Source organism: Chiloscyllium plagiosum, chromosome 7 (assembly GCF_004010195.1).
Source record: "Chiloscyllium plagiosum isolate BGI_BamShark_2017 chromosome 7, ASM401019v2, whole genome shotgun sequence".
Lineage (NCBI taxonomy): Eukaryota > Metazoa > Chordata > Chondrichthyes > Orectolobiformes > Hemiscylliidae > Chiloscyllium > Chiloscyllium plagiosum.
The window spans coordinates 29,833,393-29,854,653 of NC_057716.1; the positions used below are offsets into that span (position 1 = coordinate 29,833,393).

The following is a 21,261-nucleotide window of genomic DNA, read 5'->3' on the forward strand; positions in this document are numbered from 1 at the left end:
ACAACTTGCATTCCCTTCATACTTTTCCATATAGACTAATAGTTCAAGCTGTTTCACAAATTTTCCAATTAACCAGTTCAGTGATGTGATTACACACTTCTACAGGTGGACTTGAACCAGGGTGTCTTAGCTCAGAGATAGAGACACTACCACTGCACTTTAACAGCCCTCTTTTCCAGCTACTTCAGATATTTTCTATCAACCTGTTATTAATTTGCTATTTCACACTTCTGGAGGAGGTGTAATTTGAACCTGGGTCTTATGGTTCAGAGACTGTGCCACAAATCTCTTTCTTAACTATCTTACACTACCTCTCTTTCTCAGAAACAACTGTTTTTTACATCCATCTTCAGCCAAGTTTCTGCAAAACTGCACAATTGAAACCCAAAAGTTTTGTTCCAAGTTATAGAAGTTTTCCCCTAAACCCAAAAATAGTTCCAGACACCTGTATCTAAAAGCCAAATGCACTACATTGTTGACTTTGTTGCTCATAAACTCTCCCAGTGCAAAACAAAATCCCTATTACTCTCCAAGAAGTCTCTATTTCATACTTTTTAACAAAATCACCACAACTGTTGGACTACCTGCAAGTTAATCATTAAATTTCTTCAGACACACATAACCCACATGTCACTAGTTCAAAATTCAAAATCCCAAGATAAATTGTATGAAAATATATATCCAGGGGGAAGGCAGTGGTTTGGTGGTAATGTCACAGGAGAAGTAATCCAGAACCCCAGAGTAATGTTCTGGGAACATGGGTTCAAATCCCACAATAACAGGTTTGAATTCCATTTAAAGAATACTTGGCATAATGCTAGTCTAACGGCAATCATGTAACCATTTCCAATTGCCGTTAAAACCCATCTGGTTCACTTATCCCCTCTAGGAATGAAATCTGTAGCGCCTACCTGATCCAGTGTGACTCCAGTTCCACAGTAATGTGGGTGACTCTGATCTACCCTCTGGACAATTTGGAAATGGGCACTAAATCTGGCCTAGCCAGCAATGCCCATATACAATGATTTTTATTTTAAACTCTGGAAATGTGATCACTATCGTAATCATTCTAGATAGTCTTTTGTTGTTTTAAGTTTCTTAATTTCAGGCCTTTTCAAAGGCCGGACAGTTTCAAAATCATCCTCTGAAGAGAAACCAGCCTGATAAGCCTTCAAATGACATGAAACAATACTTATTCAAACGATAGAATTTCGCACAGTCCTTTTGTGGCCTAATCAAAGTAAATTATTCAGATGTACTTATTTCAGTTTTGCCACAATTTGTCATAATTGTCAGAATACAGTACTGCGGTTTCACGAGAGCTTCTTGGCACAATTTATTGTGTAAGAACAAATATATCCACTACGTATGCCATGTATCAGTATTATGATTACTTTTCTTCTATGTTTAATTTTTATGGGGAACTTCTGAAAGTACATATACTCCTGGAGTGATAATTAAATGTGTGAATAAAACTACGATATTTAATGTTACTAAAAAGCCACATGCTCTGCCACTAATGCACAAAACTGTCTGAGTACTTCAGCTTTTATACAACTTTGAAGATTGTAACAACTCACAAAATTAACATGTTGGACAAGAACCCTGTGAGTGGAAATATTCAAAAAGTAACAAATATTACATAAATCAAGAAAATGCTGGAATTGCTTGGAAGGTCAGACAGCATTTGTGGAGAAAGGCACTTTTTTTATTTTGGCTTGAGGAATGAGATCAATCTGAGACTGGAACAGTTGGGAAAATGAGCAAGTGAAACAGTCAGGGCTGGCAGGGACAAAGGAGAGTATAAAGAGGGACTGGTAAATTACATTGCATTAATTTCAATGTCTGAGGAAGCACATCATAGCAAATCAGGACCGTAGCAGGATCATTAATTGGAGAAATCATTCAAGGAACAGAAGGCCAAGACAAACATCATACCTTGCCTCTTCTTTACTACTTAGACCCTGAGGAGTCTCCCACAGCAGCTACATTTAATTCCATGCACATTTGGACTAGTTAGAAGTCTTGGTTGATTCTAATTTCAGAATCACTGGTCCAAAAGAAGCTAAAAGGCCACAGGCAAACCTTTACCAGCTATTCTGTTGAATAAAATGGGAGTAGTTATGATCTGAAATTGTTGAACTCTTAGTGAAGTCAGGAAAGTATTGAAGTGCCTAATCAAGAATCATGGTGATATTCCTTTAACTTCTGTTAGATCTTATTGGATTATTGTTCGATGTTGAGATCAGCATGGAATTGGGACATAAATTTAAAATCACAAATGAACAGAAGCTCGGAGTCATGCTTGTGGTCTAAACACCATTGTGTAGTAGAATGATCAGATCTGTATTTGGTTTTTGCAGTGGAGAAGAAACTAATTGTGAGCAATGAGTATGGTCTACCAAATTTAAAGTGCAAATAATTCACTATTTCACCTGCAAAGAGTATTCGGGACTCTGGATAGTGGGGAGAGAAGAGGTGAAAAGACAGCTGTTTTACCTCCTGCATGAGAAGGTTGCTTGTGTCGGAAGCATGCAACCATGATGTAATGGAGAAACAATGAAAGGTACTGGTGGCAGCAGGGTGGAGGTAGCAGAATTAATTATCAGTTGTGTCTGTAGCCTGTTGAGTTTTAAGTATGAATAAGGGGAAAGAAAAGAAAGATATGAGGGCACAAGTGTGGATTCATTCATCACACTATTTTCAAACCTGTTTAAAATATCACATTGGCACGTTTGATTATAAACGGTATGAGAAGGTTCAGATATTTGATACACAGCATCATATTTTTAGGAGTCTTTTACTTTGAGATCAGATATTGAGCATTTTTGACTTCTGAATTTTTTTTTGCTTACCCAGTAAAATGGGTGTAATTCTTTCTTCTTCAGCCTTCAAGTGCACAATATTGAACATTGCAGTATAAGCCCTTCAGCCCTCGATTTTGCACTGACCTGTGGAAACAATCTGAAACCCATCTAACCTACACTATTCCATTCTCATCCATATGCCTATCCATTGCCTGCAACAGTAGTAGACTTGCCATCTTTAAGGGCATTTAAATGGTTAATGTGTTCCACATCCCTACTACTCTCTGAGTAAAGAAACTACCTCTGACATCTGTTCTATATCGTTCACCCCTCAATTTAAAGCTATGTCCCCTCATTGCTAGCCATTGCCATCCGAGGAAAAAGGTTGTACAGTGAGAGCCTATCTAACCCTCTGATTATCTTATATGTCTCAATTAAGTCAGCTTTCAACCTTCTTCTCTCTAACGAAAGCAACCTCAGCTTTTCCTCATAAGACCTTCCCTCCATACCAGGCAACATCCTAGTAAATCTCCTCTGAACCCTTTCCAACGTTTCCTATAATACTTCCTATAATCCAATCTCTCCTATAATGCGGTGACCAGAACTTTACGCCAAACTCCAAATTTGGCTGCACCAGAGTTTTGTACAGCTGCAACATAACCTCATGGTTCCGAAAATCAATCCCTCTACCAATAAAAGCTAACACACCGTATGCCTTCTTAATGACTCTATCAACCTGGATGGCAACTTTCAAGGATCTATGTACCTGGACACCGAGATCTCTCTGCTCATCTACACTACCAAGAAACTTACCATTAGCCCAGTACTCTGCATTCCTGATAATCCTTCCAAAGTGAATCACCTCACACTTTTCTGCATTAAATTCCATTTTCCACCTCTCACTATCCATAACTCTACCAACTTAGTGTCGTCTGCAAATTTACTAACCCACCTCATCCTTCTATGCCCTTTATCCAGGTCATTTCTAAAAATGACAAACGCAGTGGACCCAAAACAGATCCTTGTGGTACCCCACTAGTACTGAACTCCAGGATGAAGATTTCCCAACAACCATCACTCTGTCTTCTTTCAGCTAGCCAATTGCAAATGAGGGAGCTTGAGTTAGAGGTGAGAAATAAGGAAAGGGCAGCAAAAATGAAACAGTTTGACTTATGGTTAAAAGCAGAAGAGAAAGAAAAAGAAGGATGGGCTTTAGCAGAAGAGAAGGAAAAAGAGAGAGTGTTTGAATTTCAGAAACTGAAACTTAAAAAGGAAAGTCAGCTTAAAAGGATGGAGATGAAGGCAAGTCTAGTGAGGAAGAGAGTGGGAATGAGCAAACCCATGGTGGGCAAAAGTCTGATGAGAAACTGTTAAAGTATGTTCAAGCATTGCCTAAATTAGATGAGAAGGATGTGGAAGCTTTTTTCATCTCATTTGAAGAAGTAGCTAAACCGATGCAGTGGCCAGTGGCAATGTAGGTTTTGTTAATCAAAATGAAACTTGTAAGTAGGGCTAGTGAGGTATTCGCATCACTATCAGAGGAGGTATCTGGGGAGTATGAGGAGGTGAACAAAGCCATTTTAAGTGCATATGAGCTTGTACTAGAAGCTTGTATCAGGGACCCAGCTCAAACCGACAATGAGTTTGAAAGGATTAAACGGAGTAATTTCAAGAGATGGTTAAGAGTTTTAAAAATCAAGCAAATCTATGATGCCCTTAGAGAGGCAATTATTTTGGAAGAATTCAAACATTCACTGCCTGAAGTAGTACGAACTCATGTGGAAAAGCAAAGAATTAAAACAGCAAGGTTAGCAGCTGAAGTGGCTGAATCAATTTCAGTCCATGACGGATAGAAATTGGGGCAAAGAGAAATCCTCATGTGGGATGGGAAAAGTAGATCTCAGTGAAGATCATAAGGATAACTTACCACAGGGTAAAAAAGAAACCATTGAGGGGGGATAAAAGTTAAAAAGCTCTGGTGCTTTCATTGCAATAAAGTGGGTCACACAAAATCAGTGTTGGTGGGCTAGGATAAAGCCAGATGTAAGAAAACCAGACAACCCTGGGAGTTTTGTTGGACTAGTAATAAAAAGCACAAGGGAAGTTAGACAATCAACTCAGAATGTACAAGATGATTAGAGGTTGATTAAGGAGGAAGTGCCAGATCTGCTTAAAGATATACATGCAAGGGTAAAGTTTATTCACACAGGCCAGGGGTAGCAGGTAAAGAAGTTGCAATATTAAGGGACACAGGATCCTCTCAGTCTGTAATGCTGAAGGATGAAGAGATATGTACTCCTGAGGGACTATTGCCAGAAAAGGTACTGGTAACAGGAATTCATGGTGAGACAAAAAGTGCTCAGTTATGTAAAGTGAGGCTAGACAGTCCAGACAAGAGTGGAGAATTTGTGGTGGAAGTACCAGACAAACTCTCAGCTCCAGGAATACAGTTTGTCCTTGCAAATAGTATAGCTGATTCACCAGTAGGTGTGCTACTTGCTCCAGTTAAAAAGCCAGTAGAGATGCAGGAAACTGAAGAAATGAAGGATGTTTATCCAGGAATTTTCCCAGATTGTGTGATCACAAGATTATAGAGACACAAGTTGAAGTAAGAGAGATCAAAAGGCACAGATAAGGAAGCTGACATAGCTTTATCAGAAACTTTCTTTGATCAGATAAGTGGGATAGAGCAGGAGCAACTAGGTAAACATGCAAGTATCTTTAGCTCCACTAAGCTGATTGAGTTATAGCAGAAAGATGAGCACTTAAATCAGTTGTATCAAAAGGCATATACAGAGGAGGAAAGTGAATGCAACTCTCTCTGTTATTACTTAACAAATGACGTCTTAATTAGGAAATGGAGACCATCACACATGCAAGCAGATGAGAAATGGGCAGAGATTCATCAATTTGTTTTGCCAGTAGGGTATAGAAAGGAGGTGCTGCATGTGGCGTATGAGCTACCATTTGGAGGTCATTTAGGCATGAGGACTACACAGGCTAAAATGCAAAGACATTTTTTTAGGCCTGGACTACACAAGGATGTAGTTACATTTTGCCAGATGTGCCATACATGTCAGCTAATCAGAAAAATGCAGGCAGTAATAAAACATGCACCTTTAATACCTATTCCAGTGTTTGAGGAACATTTCACAAGATTGATTGTGTAGGTCCCCTACCTCAAACAAAAAGTGGGAATAAGTATTTATTAACAATAATGGATATGTTGACCAGATTTCCAGAGGCAATCCCATTATGCAACATCACAGCTAAAAAGGTTGTAGAAGAATTACTTAAATATTTTACTAGATACGGACTACCAATAGAGGTGCAGTAAAATCAAGGATCAAACTTTACATCCAAACTATTCAAGGAGGTTATGGATACCTTGAGTATAAAGCACTTCAAATTTACTGCAGACCATCCCAAATCGCAGGGAGTGCTAGAGAGATGGCACCAAACATTAAAGACCATGTTGAGGGCTTATGGTCAGAATTATCGAGATGATTGGGATAAGGGACATCCGTTTGTACTTCTTGCGATCAGAGATGCACCAAATGAATCAACCAAATTTGATCCATTTGAATTAATTTTTGGACATGATGTTAGAGGAACATTAAAATTGATTAAGGAGAAATTAATAAGTCAGAATTCAGAGACCATCCATTTGGACTATGTGTCAAATTTTAGAGAACAATTAAATAGAGCTGGAGAGTTGGCTAGACAGCATTTAAAAGTATCACAGCATACAATGAAACAGGAAGTGGATAAGAAATCAGAAATTAGCAATTTTGCAATTGGGGATAAGGTATTTGTGTTACTTCCAGTAACAGGTGAGCCTTTAACAGCAAGGTTTAGTGGATCTTATCAAATCGAGAGGAAACTGAGTGAAATGGACTACTTAATAAGTACTTCAGATAGGAAGAAATCTCACAGAGTGTGTCATGTGAATAAGCTCAAAATGTATTTTGATACGGAAGGAAAGCAAGAGGAGAAGGTGTTAATGATTGCAACAAAGAAGGAAGAACCAAGTTTGGAGGATTCTGAATTGGACATTCCTCAAATCAAATTGGACAATGAGGAAGTTGTCAAAGATTGGGATAAATTATTAAGTTACCTTCCACAAGAAAATCAAAATGATCTGAAAGAGTTATTACAATCACATGGGGAGATATGTGAAAATAAACTGAGAAGTACTAACCTAATTGTGCATGATGTTAGAGATAGGAGATGCTGTTCTGATTAAGCAACATCCTTATAGGCATAACCCTCTAAAGTTGGCACAGGTTCAGAAGGAGATAGATGGCATAATCAAAGTGAGTTCGTGACTGGAGCTCCCCCATAGTCATGGTGCCAAAGCCAGATTGTACCCAATGGTCATGTGTGGACTATTGCAAAGTCAACGCTGTTACAAAGACTGATGCATATCCAATTCCATGGTTGGAGGACTGTGTCAAAAAAGTGGGACAAGCAACTTACATTTCTAACTTGGACTTGCTCAGAGGCTACTGTCAAGTACCTCTGTCAGAGAGAGCAAAGGCAATTTCAGCTTTTGTAACGCCAAATGGGATTTTTCAGTTCAATGTCATGCCATTTGATATGAAAAATACTCTAGCCACATTTCAGCGACTGACTAATAAGGTCATTGCCGGGTTACCCAATTGTGTTGTTTACATTGATGACCTGGTGATTTTTAGTCACTCATTGAAGGAACATTTATCAGATTTGTTCAATCAACTTTGGAAGGCAGGCTTGGTGGTAAACTAGCTAAAATGGAATTTGCCAAAGCCCAGTCACCTTCCTGGGCCATGTTAATGGGCATGGACAAATGGCCCCATGGAATGCGAAAATGAAAGTAATTAGGATATTTCCCACAACATTGACTATAAAGGCAGTACTACGGTTCCTGGGATTGAGTGGATTTTACCGGACATTAATGCCAAATTTTAGCAGTGTTGCTGTTAACCACTGCCCCAGTATTAGCCACACCAGATTACACAAAGACTTTCAAGGTGGCTATCAACACCACTGATGTGAATATTGGTGTGATGCTCCTGCAGGAGGTTGAGGAGGGAATAGAAAGACCCATTGGGTATTTTTCCAGGAAGTTGAATGTTCATCGATAGAAATATTCAATGGTGGAGAAGGAGACTTTGAGCTTGGTATTAGCATTACAACAGTTTATATTACCAGCAATGCATCTGAGATAATCATATACAGAGGAACCTTGATTATTCGAACGAGATGGCCGGGCACTATTTTGTTCAGATAACTGATTCTTCAGTTAATTGATTCAATGCCTCTCCTATGGGGCTCGGAGTTTTCTGAAATTTCCTTTTTCCTCGCTCTGCCTGTCTTATTCCCTCCCTCTGTCTCAGGGTTTGTTTCTGAGCAGAGACACACACTTGTGAGTAACGGTGATGAAGACCCCACACTCCAATCAGTTCAATAAGATTGACACTGTGAGCACTTGCTAAGTCCACTTCCCATTCATGTGACTAGGCAGCAGCACACAGCGCGTGAGCCCCCATGCCACTGTCCACCCGCAACCTGCCCCAGTCTGCAGTCCGCCCCCACCAACATCGCCCCTTATCTGTCACTGCCCCCGTGAGGCCCCTTCCGTGCTCACTCTGTTCCCCAACCCCGTGCAACACTGCCCCCTGTCGCCCCTGCCCGTGCCGCCAAACCTGCCCATAATTGACTCCTGTCATCCCAACCCTGTCCACCCCCACCCACCAACCGTGCCACGACCCCCGTCACCCCCCCGCCCCAACCTGGCCGCCCGAAACCCTCCCTGGGGCAGCTGTACTGGACAACAACAGTAAGACTGCTGCTGTCTTTGGGTGGGTGAGTCTCCAAAATAACACACACACGCACACACAACTTTTTATTGCTACTTTTTGATAGGTTCCGCCTTTGCCCTGTATAGGACAATGCTGGAGAGATTATCTGGGGAAGCGGGGTGGTTTAGGGGACACCCTTGTGTAGAGCTCCAGGGAAAGTATGGAGACAGAGAGAGAGAGAGAGAGAGAGAGAGCGAGCAAGGGCGGTCAGTCATTTGGAGATGGTGCCTGGGCTCCCATTGATGTCCAGGACTGTTCTCGGCAGAATTTCATTAAGCCAGGTTCATTTTAATCATTGTAAAGAAAAGACGCAAACTGTGTTGAAACACCTCTTTGATGTAATGTTTCTATCGGGATGTTGAGATCTTCGGATAATCTGAAATTCGGATAATTTATATTTGGATAATCAAGGTTCCTCTGTACGCTGATCATAACCCATTGACATTTGTGGAAAAACTTAAGGACAAAAATGCCAGACTGTTTAGATGGAGCTTGTTGTTGCAGCCATTCAATTTGACAATTGTGCATGTGACAGGTCGCGAAAACATAATTGCTGGTGCGTTATCAAGGCTTGAATGAGAAACGGAGGCATTTGGTGGCAGGTGTGCCACGGCCTGAAATTGCATGTGTTTGTGCATGTTTGTATATGTATAGTTAGGAAAGTGTACATGTGTGTTTTAGACTACTAACCAGTTTATTTTGAAGGATTTTAAAAAAGAAGCCATCTTTTGATATTGATGGTTCAGTTTTTTTTAAGAATGGGAGGTGTCACAAAGCTGTTCCTTTCCTCAAGGATACTGTGTCCTTGATTTTTTTTCAGAGGGATCGTAAATGTGCGGGCTCTGATTAGACTGGTTTGGTTCAGAGATTAAAAGGATTTTGAGAGGCCTTTTGTTTATATGTAAACAGATGAGACTTCATGCCCAAGTAGTCATATTTTAGAAGCGATCTGTACAATAAAAGGGGAGTGGTCAGTTCTCTAGCTGAGTAGTTCAGTCCATAACCAGTTGGGAGTTCAGCAGTGGACTGTGTGAACAGGCTCTCTCTCCTTCTGCCCTTCTAACTTCAATCTGTAAGCATCTGTTCCATTTTTTGTAAAGTTTTAAGGGGGTTTGCTTATTGGGTCTGTTCGGAACAGCATAATTAAGTCTAGCTTGGATAGACTGAGTTCTGTAGGAGTTCTTTATTCTGTTCTTTGTGTTTCGTTGTGTAATTTTGTGAAAACATTTTTGTCTGTTTTAAAACCTGGTAGTCAACCCCGCTAACTTACTCCAGTTAATTTTCATGTCTGGGCTGCCTGCTTATGAATGTTTTGAGTGGTGTAGCCTAGTCCATAACTGAGGTGAGCACTTGGGTGATAGTGACCACAATTTGGTTATGTTTACTTTTGTGATGGAAAGGCGTGGGTATAGACTGCAGGGCAAAAGTTATACCTGGGGGAAAGGCAATTACGATGTGATTAGGCAAGATTTAGGATGCATAGAGTGTGGAAAGAAACTGCAGGGGCTGAGCACAGTTAAAATGTAGAGCTTATTCAAGGACCAGCTACTGCGGGTCCTTGATAAGTATGTTCAGTTAGGCAGGGAGGAAAATGTTGAGCGTGGGAGCCGTGGTTTACTAAGGTAGTTAAATCTCTTGTCAAGAGGAAGAAGAAGGCTTATGTTAGGATGAGATGTGATGGTTCAGTTAGGGCGCTTGGGAGTTACAAGTTAGCCAGGAAAGACATAAAGAGAGAACTAAGAAGAGCCAGGAGGGGACATGACAAGTCTTTGGTGGATAGGATCAAGGAAAACTCTAAGGCTTTCTGTAGGTATATCAGGAATAAAAGGACTACTAGAGTAAGATTAGGGCCAATCAAAAAAAGTAGTGGGAAGTTGTGCATGAAGTCAGAGGAGATAGGGCAAGTGCTAAATACATTTCGTAAGTATTCACACTAGAAAAATATAATGTTGTCAAGGAGAATTCTGTGATACAGACTACTGGATTAGATGAGATTGACGTGCATAAGGAGGAAGTGTTAGCAATTCTGGAAAGTGTAAAAATAGGTAGGTTCCCTGGGCCAGTTGAGATTTATCCTAGGATTCTCTGGGAAGCTGGGTTGAAGATTTGGTTTTGATCTTTATGTCGTAATTGTCTACAGGAATAATGCCATAAGATTGGAAGATAGCAAATGTTGTTCCCTTGTTCAAGAAAGGGAGTTGAGACAATCCTGGAAATTATAGACCTGTGAGCCTTACTTCGGTTATGGGTAAAGTGTTGGAAAGGGTTATAAGAGATAGGATTTATAATCATCTAGAAAGGAATAATTTGATTAGGGATAATCAACATGGTTTTGTGAAGGGTAGGTCATGCCTCACAAACCTTAATGAGTTCTTTGACAAGGTGACCAAACAGGTGGATGACAGTAAAGCAGTTGATGTGGTGTATATGGATTTCAGTGAGGCATTTGATAAGGCTCCCTATGGTAGACTATTGCACAAAATACGGAGGCATGGGATTGAGGGTGATTTAGTGGTTGGCAGTGTGTGGTATCAACCATATAATGCTGCCAATATGGCAAGAGGGCCAACAAGGAGTCAACATATTGGGCTCGAGAAATAGCCTGAAGTTATTTCTGGTGGCCAAAGGTGAACTCTGAGATGGAGGAGAAAGGGATTCATGTAAATCCTGTGCATTAGTAAGGAAGATGCCGCGGTTGTTGCCCCTTCACACATAGGAATGCCCTCATTCACCATGCCTACAGATTCAGATCAATTTCACAGGATTAGTCGAGGCAGATGTTACTAGTGACCTTGTGGCCTGAAGTGGCGGCCACAAAGTCAGTGTCAACAGAAGCAAAAATAGATCAATTGGATTAAATAGTTGCTAGATTTGGGAAATCTGAACAAATTATGAGTGACAATAGCCCATAGTTTGTGTGGCAAGAGTACCTGGAAACTCATGGACCAGCTCCATATCACCCTGTGACAAACAGAGAAATATGTGTAAACCTTGAAACTGGCCTTAAAGATCTCACAGTGAGGTTGGGGATCGCTAAGATGGTGACTCAACAATTTTCTCAGCATGTACAGGAACATACCACATGACCACCCAGTGCTCGTCAGGATCCTAAATATTCAAATGCCAGCTAAGAACCTCATTTGACTCACTGTGGCCAGAAGAGGCCAGAGTGCTGGTAGAATGAAATCAAAAAGGACAGATAGTCATAAGGAAGGGAACCTCAAAGTTGAGGGCATTCATAAAAGGAGAGACCATATTGATAAGAAATGTATGTTTGGTAAAAAAATGATTCCCTGTCGTGGTGGATGATTCCTTAAACAGAAGTGTTGTCATATATAATACAGATTAGAATTGAACTGGTATGGAGGAAACATACGAACCAGCTGGAGAGATGACCCGCAGAATACTGAACCAGTCCAGATGTGACTAGTGATGACGACCATGTCATGTGTCTCCAAGCTAGGATTGGCCATATCCAAGGAGGAGACAACAGCAGCTTCATCGGGTAACAACAGCCAATCGGAGAGGGATGTATCTGCAGAACAACAGGAACTTCTGGAAGCACAGGACACTACACTGGAAAAAGTTCTTGATGAGGAGACAAATTCCCAGGAATCACTTTTCCTCTGAGATCATATCCGTGTAAATTACAGAGGGTTTGTTTTCTTTTGCCATGATTTTTTTGTTTTGCAAATTTCCTGACAATTTACACATGCTAGCTACAATGCCTGTATAACAGTAAGAATTGTTTGATGTAGATATATGTTAAGGGGAGTACTGAAATAAAAGAGGGTGTTTTATTTACATAGTTGGGTATGTGCTACCTTTTTAAGACAGCAGGTTAGGTGACCCAGAGGCAGAAGAGGGGGGCAGTCTAAAATTGATTGTGGACATAACCATAAATTTGATGGGGAAGCTATTGGATGTGGTTTACTTGGACTTGCAGAAGGGCTTCAATAAGGTCTCAAATAACAGATCATGTCAGCTTAAAGCGCATTGAATTAAGGTGCATTGCTTTGACATGGATCGAGAACTAGTTGATATCCAGATGCCTTTAAATGTTGGAATTGTACCAGTCTCCACAATTTTCTCTGGCAGCTCATTTCATACACGTACCACCCTCTGTGTAAGAAACGTTGCCCCTTACGTCCCTTTTAAATCTTTCCCTCTCACCATAAACCTATACCGTCTAGGTTTGGACTCCCCCAACCCCAAGAAAAGACTTCATCTATTTATCCTATCCATGCCCCTCTTGATTTTTATAAAACTTTGTAAGGTCACCCTTCAGCCTCCGGTGTTCCAGGTAAAACTGCTCCAGCCTATTCAGTTTCTCCCTATAGTTCAAATTCTCCACTGCTGGCAACATCCTTGTAAATATTTTCTGAACCCTTCCAAGTTTCACAACATCCTTCCGATAGGAAGGAGACCAGAATTGCATGCAATATTCCAAAAGTGGCCTAACTAATGTCCTGACTATATATATATTAACTATTTAGATGAGGGAACTAAATGTAATGTCTCCAAGTTTTCAAATAACACAAAGCTGGGTGGGAGGCTGAACTTCTGAGGATGATGCTTCATTGTAATGTGAACACATTCTTGAGTTTTGATGTGAGGCTGGATATGGTGGGACTTTTTTCACTGGAGCATAGGAGGTTGAGGGGTGGCCTTATAGAGGTCACAAAATCATGAGGCGAATAGTAGGGATTTCAAAACTAGGGGGCAATATTTTAAGGTGAGCAGAGAAAAACTTACAAAAGACAAGCACCTTTTTTTTTTACACAGAGTGGTCCATGATTTGACCTCGAGGTCTGGAGGGTTTGAGGTATAGGGAGAGGCTGAATAGATAAATGCTATTTTCCCTGGTGCATCAGAGCCTGAGGAGTGACGTTATTGAGGTTTATAAAATCATGAGGGGCATGGATAGGGTAAATAAACAAGACCTTTTCCCTTGAGTGGAGGATCCAAAACTAGAGAGGATAGGTTTAAGGTAGAGGGGGGATCCCCTGAGGGGGACCTTTTTCATGCAGAGGGTTGTGCATATGTGAAATGAGCTGCCAGAGGAAGTTGTGGAGGCTGGTACAATTACAACATTTAATAGGCATCTGGATGAGTATATGAATAGGAAGGATTTAGAGGTATATGGGCCAAATGCTGGCAAATAGAATTAGATTAATTTAGGATATCTGGTCAACATAGACCAGTTTCCGTGCTGTACATCTCTATGACTCAATATGTGGAGTCAATGTCCAGAAGAAGTAGTGGATATGAGTACAGTTTCAAAGTTTAAAAGACATTTGATTAAGTATATGAATAAGAAAGGTTCGGAGGGATATGGGCCAGGTGCTAGCAGGTGAGACAAGTTTAGTTTAGGATTGTTGTAGGCACGGACTGGTTAGACTGAAGGGTCTGTTTCCATGCTGTATGACTCTATAAGTTGAGTGAGTAGGCAAACACATGGCAGACAAGTATAATGTGGATAAATTTGAGGTTATCGACTTTGATTGAAAAAATAGGAAGGTAGATTATTATCTGAATGTTGATATATTGGGAAAGTGGGAGATGCAACAAGACTGGGATTCCTTGTACACCAGTCAGTAAAAGTAAGCAAGCAATGCAGCAAACGGTGAAGATGGCAAGCGGTATGTTGGTCTTTACAGAGAGAAGATTCAAGTACATGAGCAGAGATGTCTTGCTGCAGGAGTATCATTTGCAGATTTAGTCTCCTTATCTGGAGAAGGACGTTCTGGCCATAAAAGGCATGCAGCAAAGGTTTACCAGACTGATTCCTGGATGGCAGGACTGGTGTATGAACCAGACTGGATCAGTTAGGACTATATTCACGGGAGCTTAAAAAATTGAGGGGTGATTAAATCGAAACCAAAAAAGTTCTAACAAGACTAAACAGGGTAAATCCAGGAAGGTTGACCAAGAATCCAGAAGCAGGGATCATAGTCAAATGATGTAGGATTGGCCATTTAAGACTGAGATGAGAAATTTGCTCACCCATGAAAGTGGTGAGCCTGTGTACGCCTTAGCTACAGCAAGTTTTCTTTGAAATGCTTTCAAGAAAGAGTTAGATATTGTTCCTACTGTTCAGGGGATCAAGTGTATAGTGAGAAAGCAAGAACAGGGAACTGAGTTGGATGATCAGTCATGATCATATTAAATTGTGGAGTAGGCTTCAAGAGCCAAATAGCCTAATCCTGCTCCTATTTTCTGTTTCTGATTAGGCAGATGAAATCACAACCACCAGTGTTGGAGTAATTAAAATCAGGAATGTGCAAGATGCTGGAATTGGAGTAACATAGAGACACTTAAGGATTGTCAGACTGGAATAAGATATAGAGAGAAGGACATATGATGACTTCAAAGAATTTGAAAGCCATGAGGATAATTTTAACATTGAGAAGTCGTTGGACTAGGAGCTGATGTAGGTCAGAGGGCACAGAGGTGTTGGATGAACAGGACTTGGTGAATGTTAGGATCTGAGCAAATCAATCAACTCAAGTGTAAGGAGGATCGCAGGTCAGCCTGGAGAGCACTGAAGGAGTAAATTCAACAGCTTAAAGCAGTATAGATGAGTTCCAGTTACAAATGAGTTGACGTAAGACTGAGTCAGTGAAAATCATGGAAGTGGATGTAGCTAATCTCGATGATGGAATATATATGGAGTCAAAATGTCATCTTCGTGTCGCCAAGCTTGTCAATTATTTGGTTTAGCCTCCAATAATTACTAGAGTTTGGAATGGAACTGGTCACTAAGAACAAAATTTGTGGTGTGGTCTGAAGACAGTGGTTTTCCAAATACTAAATCAGAGGAAGTCTTTGCTGATCCAGTATTGGAAGCTGGTCAAGTAGAATAACAAATTGGAGGAAGTGGAGGAGTCAAGTGTGTGATGGTGAGGTAGATATGGATTTTATCAGACATATATCCAAAACCTAATATCATGCTTCCTCTTGGCAACGTTATCCAAAAATATTTTAAATATGAAATTGGAAAATGGCAAGGATGAATCCAGAGGTAACAATAAAGGATTGAGCAGAGAAGCTCTAACAGTTAATTCCCTGGTTATGAATGAATAGATCCAAATGGAACCAATCAAGGGCAGCTCTATGATGTTAGTCAATTGTGTCAAAGCCTGCAGACGTGTCAGAGGATAAAGTGGGGTCCTTTTAGCAAGGTTCTGTGACAGAGAATAGACCTTTTGACTTTATAAAAGGTTATTTTGAGTCAGTGGCAAGCATGGAAAACTTTCAAAGGGAGTCAAACATAAAATCCCCACAATAACAGGCACAGCATACTCACAACTTTGGAGGCAAAGGGAGGTTGGAGGTCACAGGCACAGAGGGCTCAAGCATGACGAAACAGGGCTCAAGCATGTTCTTTTTGAAAAGAGTAGAGATTATGATTGACTTAAAGGGACAAGTACCTTTTAATCATATGTGTTAGTAGAAGGTCAGGAATGTGAGTTGGGTCTTTGACAGTTTGTTAGGAATAGAGTCAAGGGAATGGGTGATGGCCCTCATGAGCAAGATAAGTTTAGAAAATCCATATGGGTAAAAGGTGAGGAATATATTAAATTAATTATTTAATTAATTTTTTTGAACTTGCTTTATTTAAATTTTAACACAGTCTGGCTATTAAATTTCAATCAGCTTTAATGGGTGCATTATCCATGGTAATGCATCTATAAATCAGAGTCCACTGCCAACTAATCAACACTCCAATTATGAATCCCACTGCAGTCTAATGTTGGTTTTCTAGTTGAGTTTTTATTCTTGAAATATACTGGTGTGTGCAAGGTGAAAAGTTTCTACCAGATGCATTTTTTTTCATCAATACTGACTTGACCTTACTCTCCAAATAAACATATTCAATCTTGGGTTCCACTGACTGAAGCTAAATTTGATGCTGATGCCCAGTAAAAGGGAGGTAAGTTAATATCTTTTTGGAAACAGTTTCTTACGTATTTGAAAACTAGCATTGGCCAAATATCCATGTATCTTGTAAACATCCATGTTAAGTCTGATCTCTCTGCTACAGGAAGGATATTGTGAAACTTGAAATTCTTCAGAAAAGATTTACAAGGATGTTGCCAGAGTTGGAGGGTTTGAGCTACAGGGAGAGGCTGAATAGACTGGGGATGTTTTCCCTGGAGCATCAAAAGCTGAGGGTGACCTTATTGAGGTTTATAAAATCATATGGAGCATGGATAAGATAAATAGACAAGGTCTTTTCCCATGGGTGTGGAGGTCCAAAACTAGAGGGCATAGGTTTAAGGTAAGAGGGGAAAGATTAAAAGGGATTTAGGGGGTAACTTTTTCACACAGGGTGGTGCATGTATGGAATGAGCTGCCAGAAGAAGTGTTGGAGGTTGGACAGTTAAGTATTGGGACAAGTAGTTAAAAGTGCGCTTAAGGAGGCCCAATTTATGGTAATTTCAGAAAAAGAAAATCCATACAAGATCACAAAATTTCAATGCAAAGCTTACAAAATGTTGGTGTTCCACTATTGCATAACTTGGAAAGTGCAGTACCTGTAAAGTAGGCCAAGTGGTTTTGGTTAAGTGTGGTGGAGTTTTATGGAAAATCATTCAACGCAATACTGAACGATTTCTCTTATTGCAGATGAGCAACGGTCCTATCCAACTTCATATACTTGCATATTGGAAACATTTCTAATTAGATAAAACTGAATGCGATGAGTATTGGTTTGAAGGTTCAGCCCGCATTTCAACATTAAAATCGTCCTATTTAAAATCTCGACTATATATTAGACACTTTTCTGTAGAGATATTAAAGGATCATTTAGAGTGGACAATATTCAACAGCGTAGGTTCTATTTTGAATGCAAAGCAGATCAAGGCGGAAGATGATATTGCAAAGGAATATTCAGTGACATCCATTTAATGACCTTTTTAATTAAGTTTCCATTATCTAGCGAGACAGTCGGGAAAATGCTTTGGAAATATTAGTAGAATCTAAAGAGATTTTAAAGAGTAAAAGGAAAATACATGAGCATAATTTTGAAAATCGATCAGTTTTACTTCCATTTCCACACACAAGAAATATTGAGGAAACATAATTGCTGTTTTTGATTTTACGAATAGCGTGTCCATAACTGCTAAAGTCCTCGCGTTGACTTGACAAAATGAATGTTAATAATTGATTTAAATTCCAGTTAAGATCGTAATCAATATATATTGTTTCAATTTAGAAAACAAGCCAGACATCTTCAATAATCAGATTTGCATTTACGAGATAATTAAATTGTCGATATGTTTGTAAGCTTTTAGAAAACCCATCCTTAATAATTTCTTGATTATTTCTTGAACACAAGGTTTTCGGGGTTTGTAAATTAGTCGTTTTAGAAATAACGGACCCGACCAAGTAAACAAATACAGGGTATTCAACTCATCGATTCCTTTTTCACCATTTATGTAAATGATTGTGTGCATAGGATTATTGCATGTTCTGATTTCGATTTGGTGAATTCAACTAAATCATTTCGGACCTGTAAGCATATTGCAGAATAGGTTTGGTCCGAACCTGCAGGTACATGTTTGGCTTTTGGGTGGCTACAGTTAACGGAAATGATAGCTCTGTTTTAGACTTGGATCTGTATAGAATAAACTTTTTCTTGCATTTTGAAATATTGCATGAAAAAGCTTTGACTCTTTCTTTCGTGAATAATATTGCACTGTTAATTATCCATTGATCCATTAGTTCGGTTTCAGTGGTTTAGCTCATTTTAAAATTATTGCGTACAAATTTATTAAATAACTAATTACATGAATTGTAAAATACGCCGGAAATTAAAATAATAGCAAAAAAAACTTAGTCAACACCTTCGCCAATCATCACCTATTCTCATGCAAACCAAAACACGGCGGATGCTGGAAATCTGAAATAATTACTGAAAATAATAGAAGTACTAGACAGGTCTACAGAGGGGGAGTCGAGAGTGTGTGGTGCTGGAAAAGCACGAAGGTCAGGCAACATCCGAGGAGCAGGAGAATCGACATTTCGGGCTGGAGCCCTTCATAAGGAATGAGAGGGGGGGCAGTTAACAAGTCAGTTCTGTGAACGTTTAACATTTGTACTACGTCTATTACTTGGTTGGAGTTTAATGTGTGATCATTCATTTGAAATCTGTCTGAATAGAATATTTTACGTCTTGGTTCCATACTACTATTAGCTATAAAACTTAGAAACTGGTACTGTTACTACTTGGACATATTCTCGCTATTGTTAAATACATTGTTAAAAACGCTATTTAAATACAATGTAAAGCGTATAAAATACTTCAGCAAAAGTAGTGATTCAAAAAATGCCAACCAACGAAAAGTAAAGAAGGACGACTAAAAGCTTGGTCTGCAAGGTAGATGGCAAGCAGCTTATTTGGGAAAAGAGAGAGAAAGGAGTTCTGGAGGTAAATTTAAGTGATTAGGGTCTCGATGATTGAAGGCCAGGCACAAGTCGAGGGATGAAGATTTTAGGGAATGTATAAGATGCTAAAGAAAGAGTTGTCAGAAGTTTTCAGGATTGGAGAAGAGGGTTGTGACCAAAGGGGAAACTGAACACCAAAATGAGAATTTTAAAATCCAAGAATTGTCTCACTAATGTAGATCACTGAACAAAGGCGTGACGGGAAAATGGAACTTGGCGTCAGTTAGGATAATTTACCCATAAACGGAATTCACGAAATTCAGACTGTTCAGGTTGTATATACTGTTCCCAAAAAGTGGAAAAAAATTCCCAGTGTCTGGAACATCTCAAGCAACTTTAAACAAAAATCCACGGACCGTGGCTTCTGATACTGAGTTTTCTACTCACACGCCAAATCGTTTATTTTTGTCGTGTTATTTTAGTTTGAATAAAACATTAAAACTTCTGCGATTTCTTCAATATTCTCGGCCTCAATTTTAGTCCTTACCCAATCACTTTTTAATTCATCCCCTTTAATCCTTTTTGATCACTGGCAGTGTGCTACGTTATAAATGTTGACCCTTTAATTAGTTTAAAACATATGGCGAATGCTAAATTTGGTTTTTAATGATACTGCCAGCTGAATCTGTGCGCCTCTACTACATGAAATACAGCTCCTTTCTAATGGAATCAACAGCCTTTACACGTTTGCCTTTTGCACCTATACACTAGCCGAGCTGCCAACCTTTGTCTTGCTCTTGAAATAATGTTCCAACGATAAATTCGACATAATATTTTTAAATTCTGTATTCCACGTTTTTGTTAGCTAACTTGATAAATATTTTTCTTGTTAATAAAAGTTAGATCAGAATTCGCACATTTGCGTTGAAAAGCGTTTGAAATTGCGGCTCAGATTACGAGCTGTAGCAAGTGTAACCTCACACTTGGACGTTGCAGTTCCTGGGGGGAATTATAATGGAGTGGTGCGGTACGGAACCCGAGAATAAGCGTGCGGCTATGGCCGTTTGTATCTAGGAAACGGGCCCGGTCCTTCAGGAGTGAGCCGACCCTGACAGCGGCCTCCACCCGGGGAGGCGCCGCCTGATATTGGGATGCATTTGGCTGCTGGAAGTGTTCAAGGGGCAGCCGCCATCGCAGTACGATGTGGCGGACAGCAGTGCGCCACCAGCTCACCGGGGGAGAGAAGCATATTCTGCAGGTAAATATCACCCCAGCACCGATGCGAGGCCAAGTCAGACCATTGTACATCTGCATTCCCTCAGAAAGAACAATGTATTCTGCTTTTTGATTTCCTTTGTGTTATCACTCGAACAACGATTCAGGCAACGGCCTTTATGTAAGAGACTCAGCACCAGGTCTGCGACCTCCTTCAGCTTTCCAACCTGATAAATATTTTATAACGATCAAAACGTGTGTGTAAAGCCAAATTTTCTCGGAATACAAAGGTTGCGATACAATTCAGAAGTCATGTCAATCACTTCGTTTATTCTGTTTGGAACAAAACTGCAGTATCTAAAATGAAAGGTCTATATAAAACGAACCGATGGTAATTGTTCAGTATTTAGGGTGTGAACCTTATTCTATTGATGTTAAGGAAAGGATAGTTGTACGTGCTGCTGTGTTCCTTGCCCAGCATGTTAGAAAAATAATCTTGAATTTAATTTGTAGAAGTACTCCTTAAATGATACCCGATTGAAAAGTATTATTTCATGACTTTCGGAGAGCATTTCGGCCCATCTGTAAGTGCACAACCTCTCCGAACTATCCACTTCACCCTATTCCCCATATTATTTTAATTTCAAATATAAAACATATGATAAATTCTAATATAGTCATTGTTTCTTGTCCAGACACTTTAATATTCTAACAACTTTTCTTACCAATAATAATCATTATCATCAGAAATAAAAACAAAGTGCTGGAGAAAATCAGCAGGTCTGGCAGCATAGAACAATACAGCGCAGAACAGGCCCTTCGGCCCTCGATGTTGCATCGACCTGTGAACTATTCTCAGCTGGTCCCACTCCACCTATTGAGAAACGCTGGGAAGAATATTTAAAGGGTCCAGAATAATGCAGGTTATGGTGAGAAATGAGGTAGAATAATGTACAATGTCTGCTCGACTTGGTCATCTAGTACTGCTTTTTTGAGCTAAGGTG

At 39.8% G+C, this 21,261-nt stretch overlaps 1 protein-coding gene across 5 annotated transcripts in view; it reads left to right on the plus strand.

Annotated features, from left to right (window-relative positions):
* The window catches only part of LOC122551441 (zinc finger protein Helios-like), a 227,066-nt gene that overhangs the window by 49,249 nt on the left and 156,556 nt on the right, over nucleotides 1-21,261 (plus strand). Inside the window, exon 1 of one of the 5 annotated variants that reach the window (XM_043693354.1) lies at nucleotides 19,833-20,300. The exons of 1 other annotated variant lie outside the window; for it this stretch is intronic. In XM_043693354.1, coding sequence (XP_043549289.1) covers nucleotides 20,244-20,300 — 57 coding nt within the window. In that variant the 5' untranslated portion in view covers nucleotides 19,833-20,243. Of the gene's footprint in view, nucleotides 1-19,832; nucleotides 20,301-21,261 lie in introns of those variants that run through there. 3 more of the 5 variants (XM_043693353.1, XM_043693361.1, XM_043693355.1) reach the window with 3 other exon arrangements.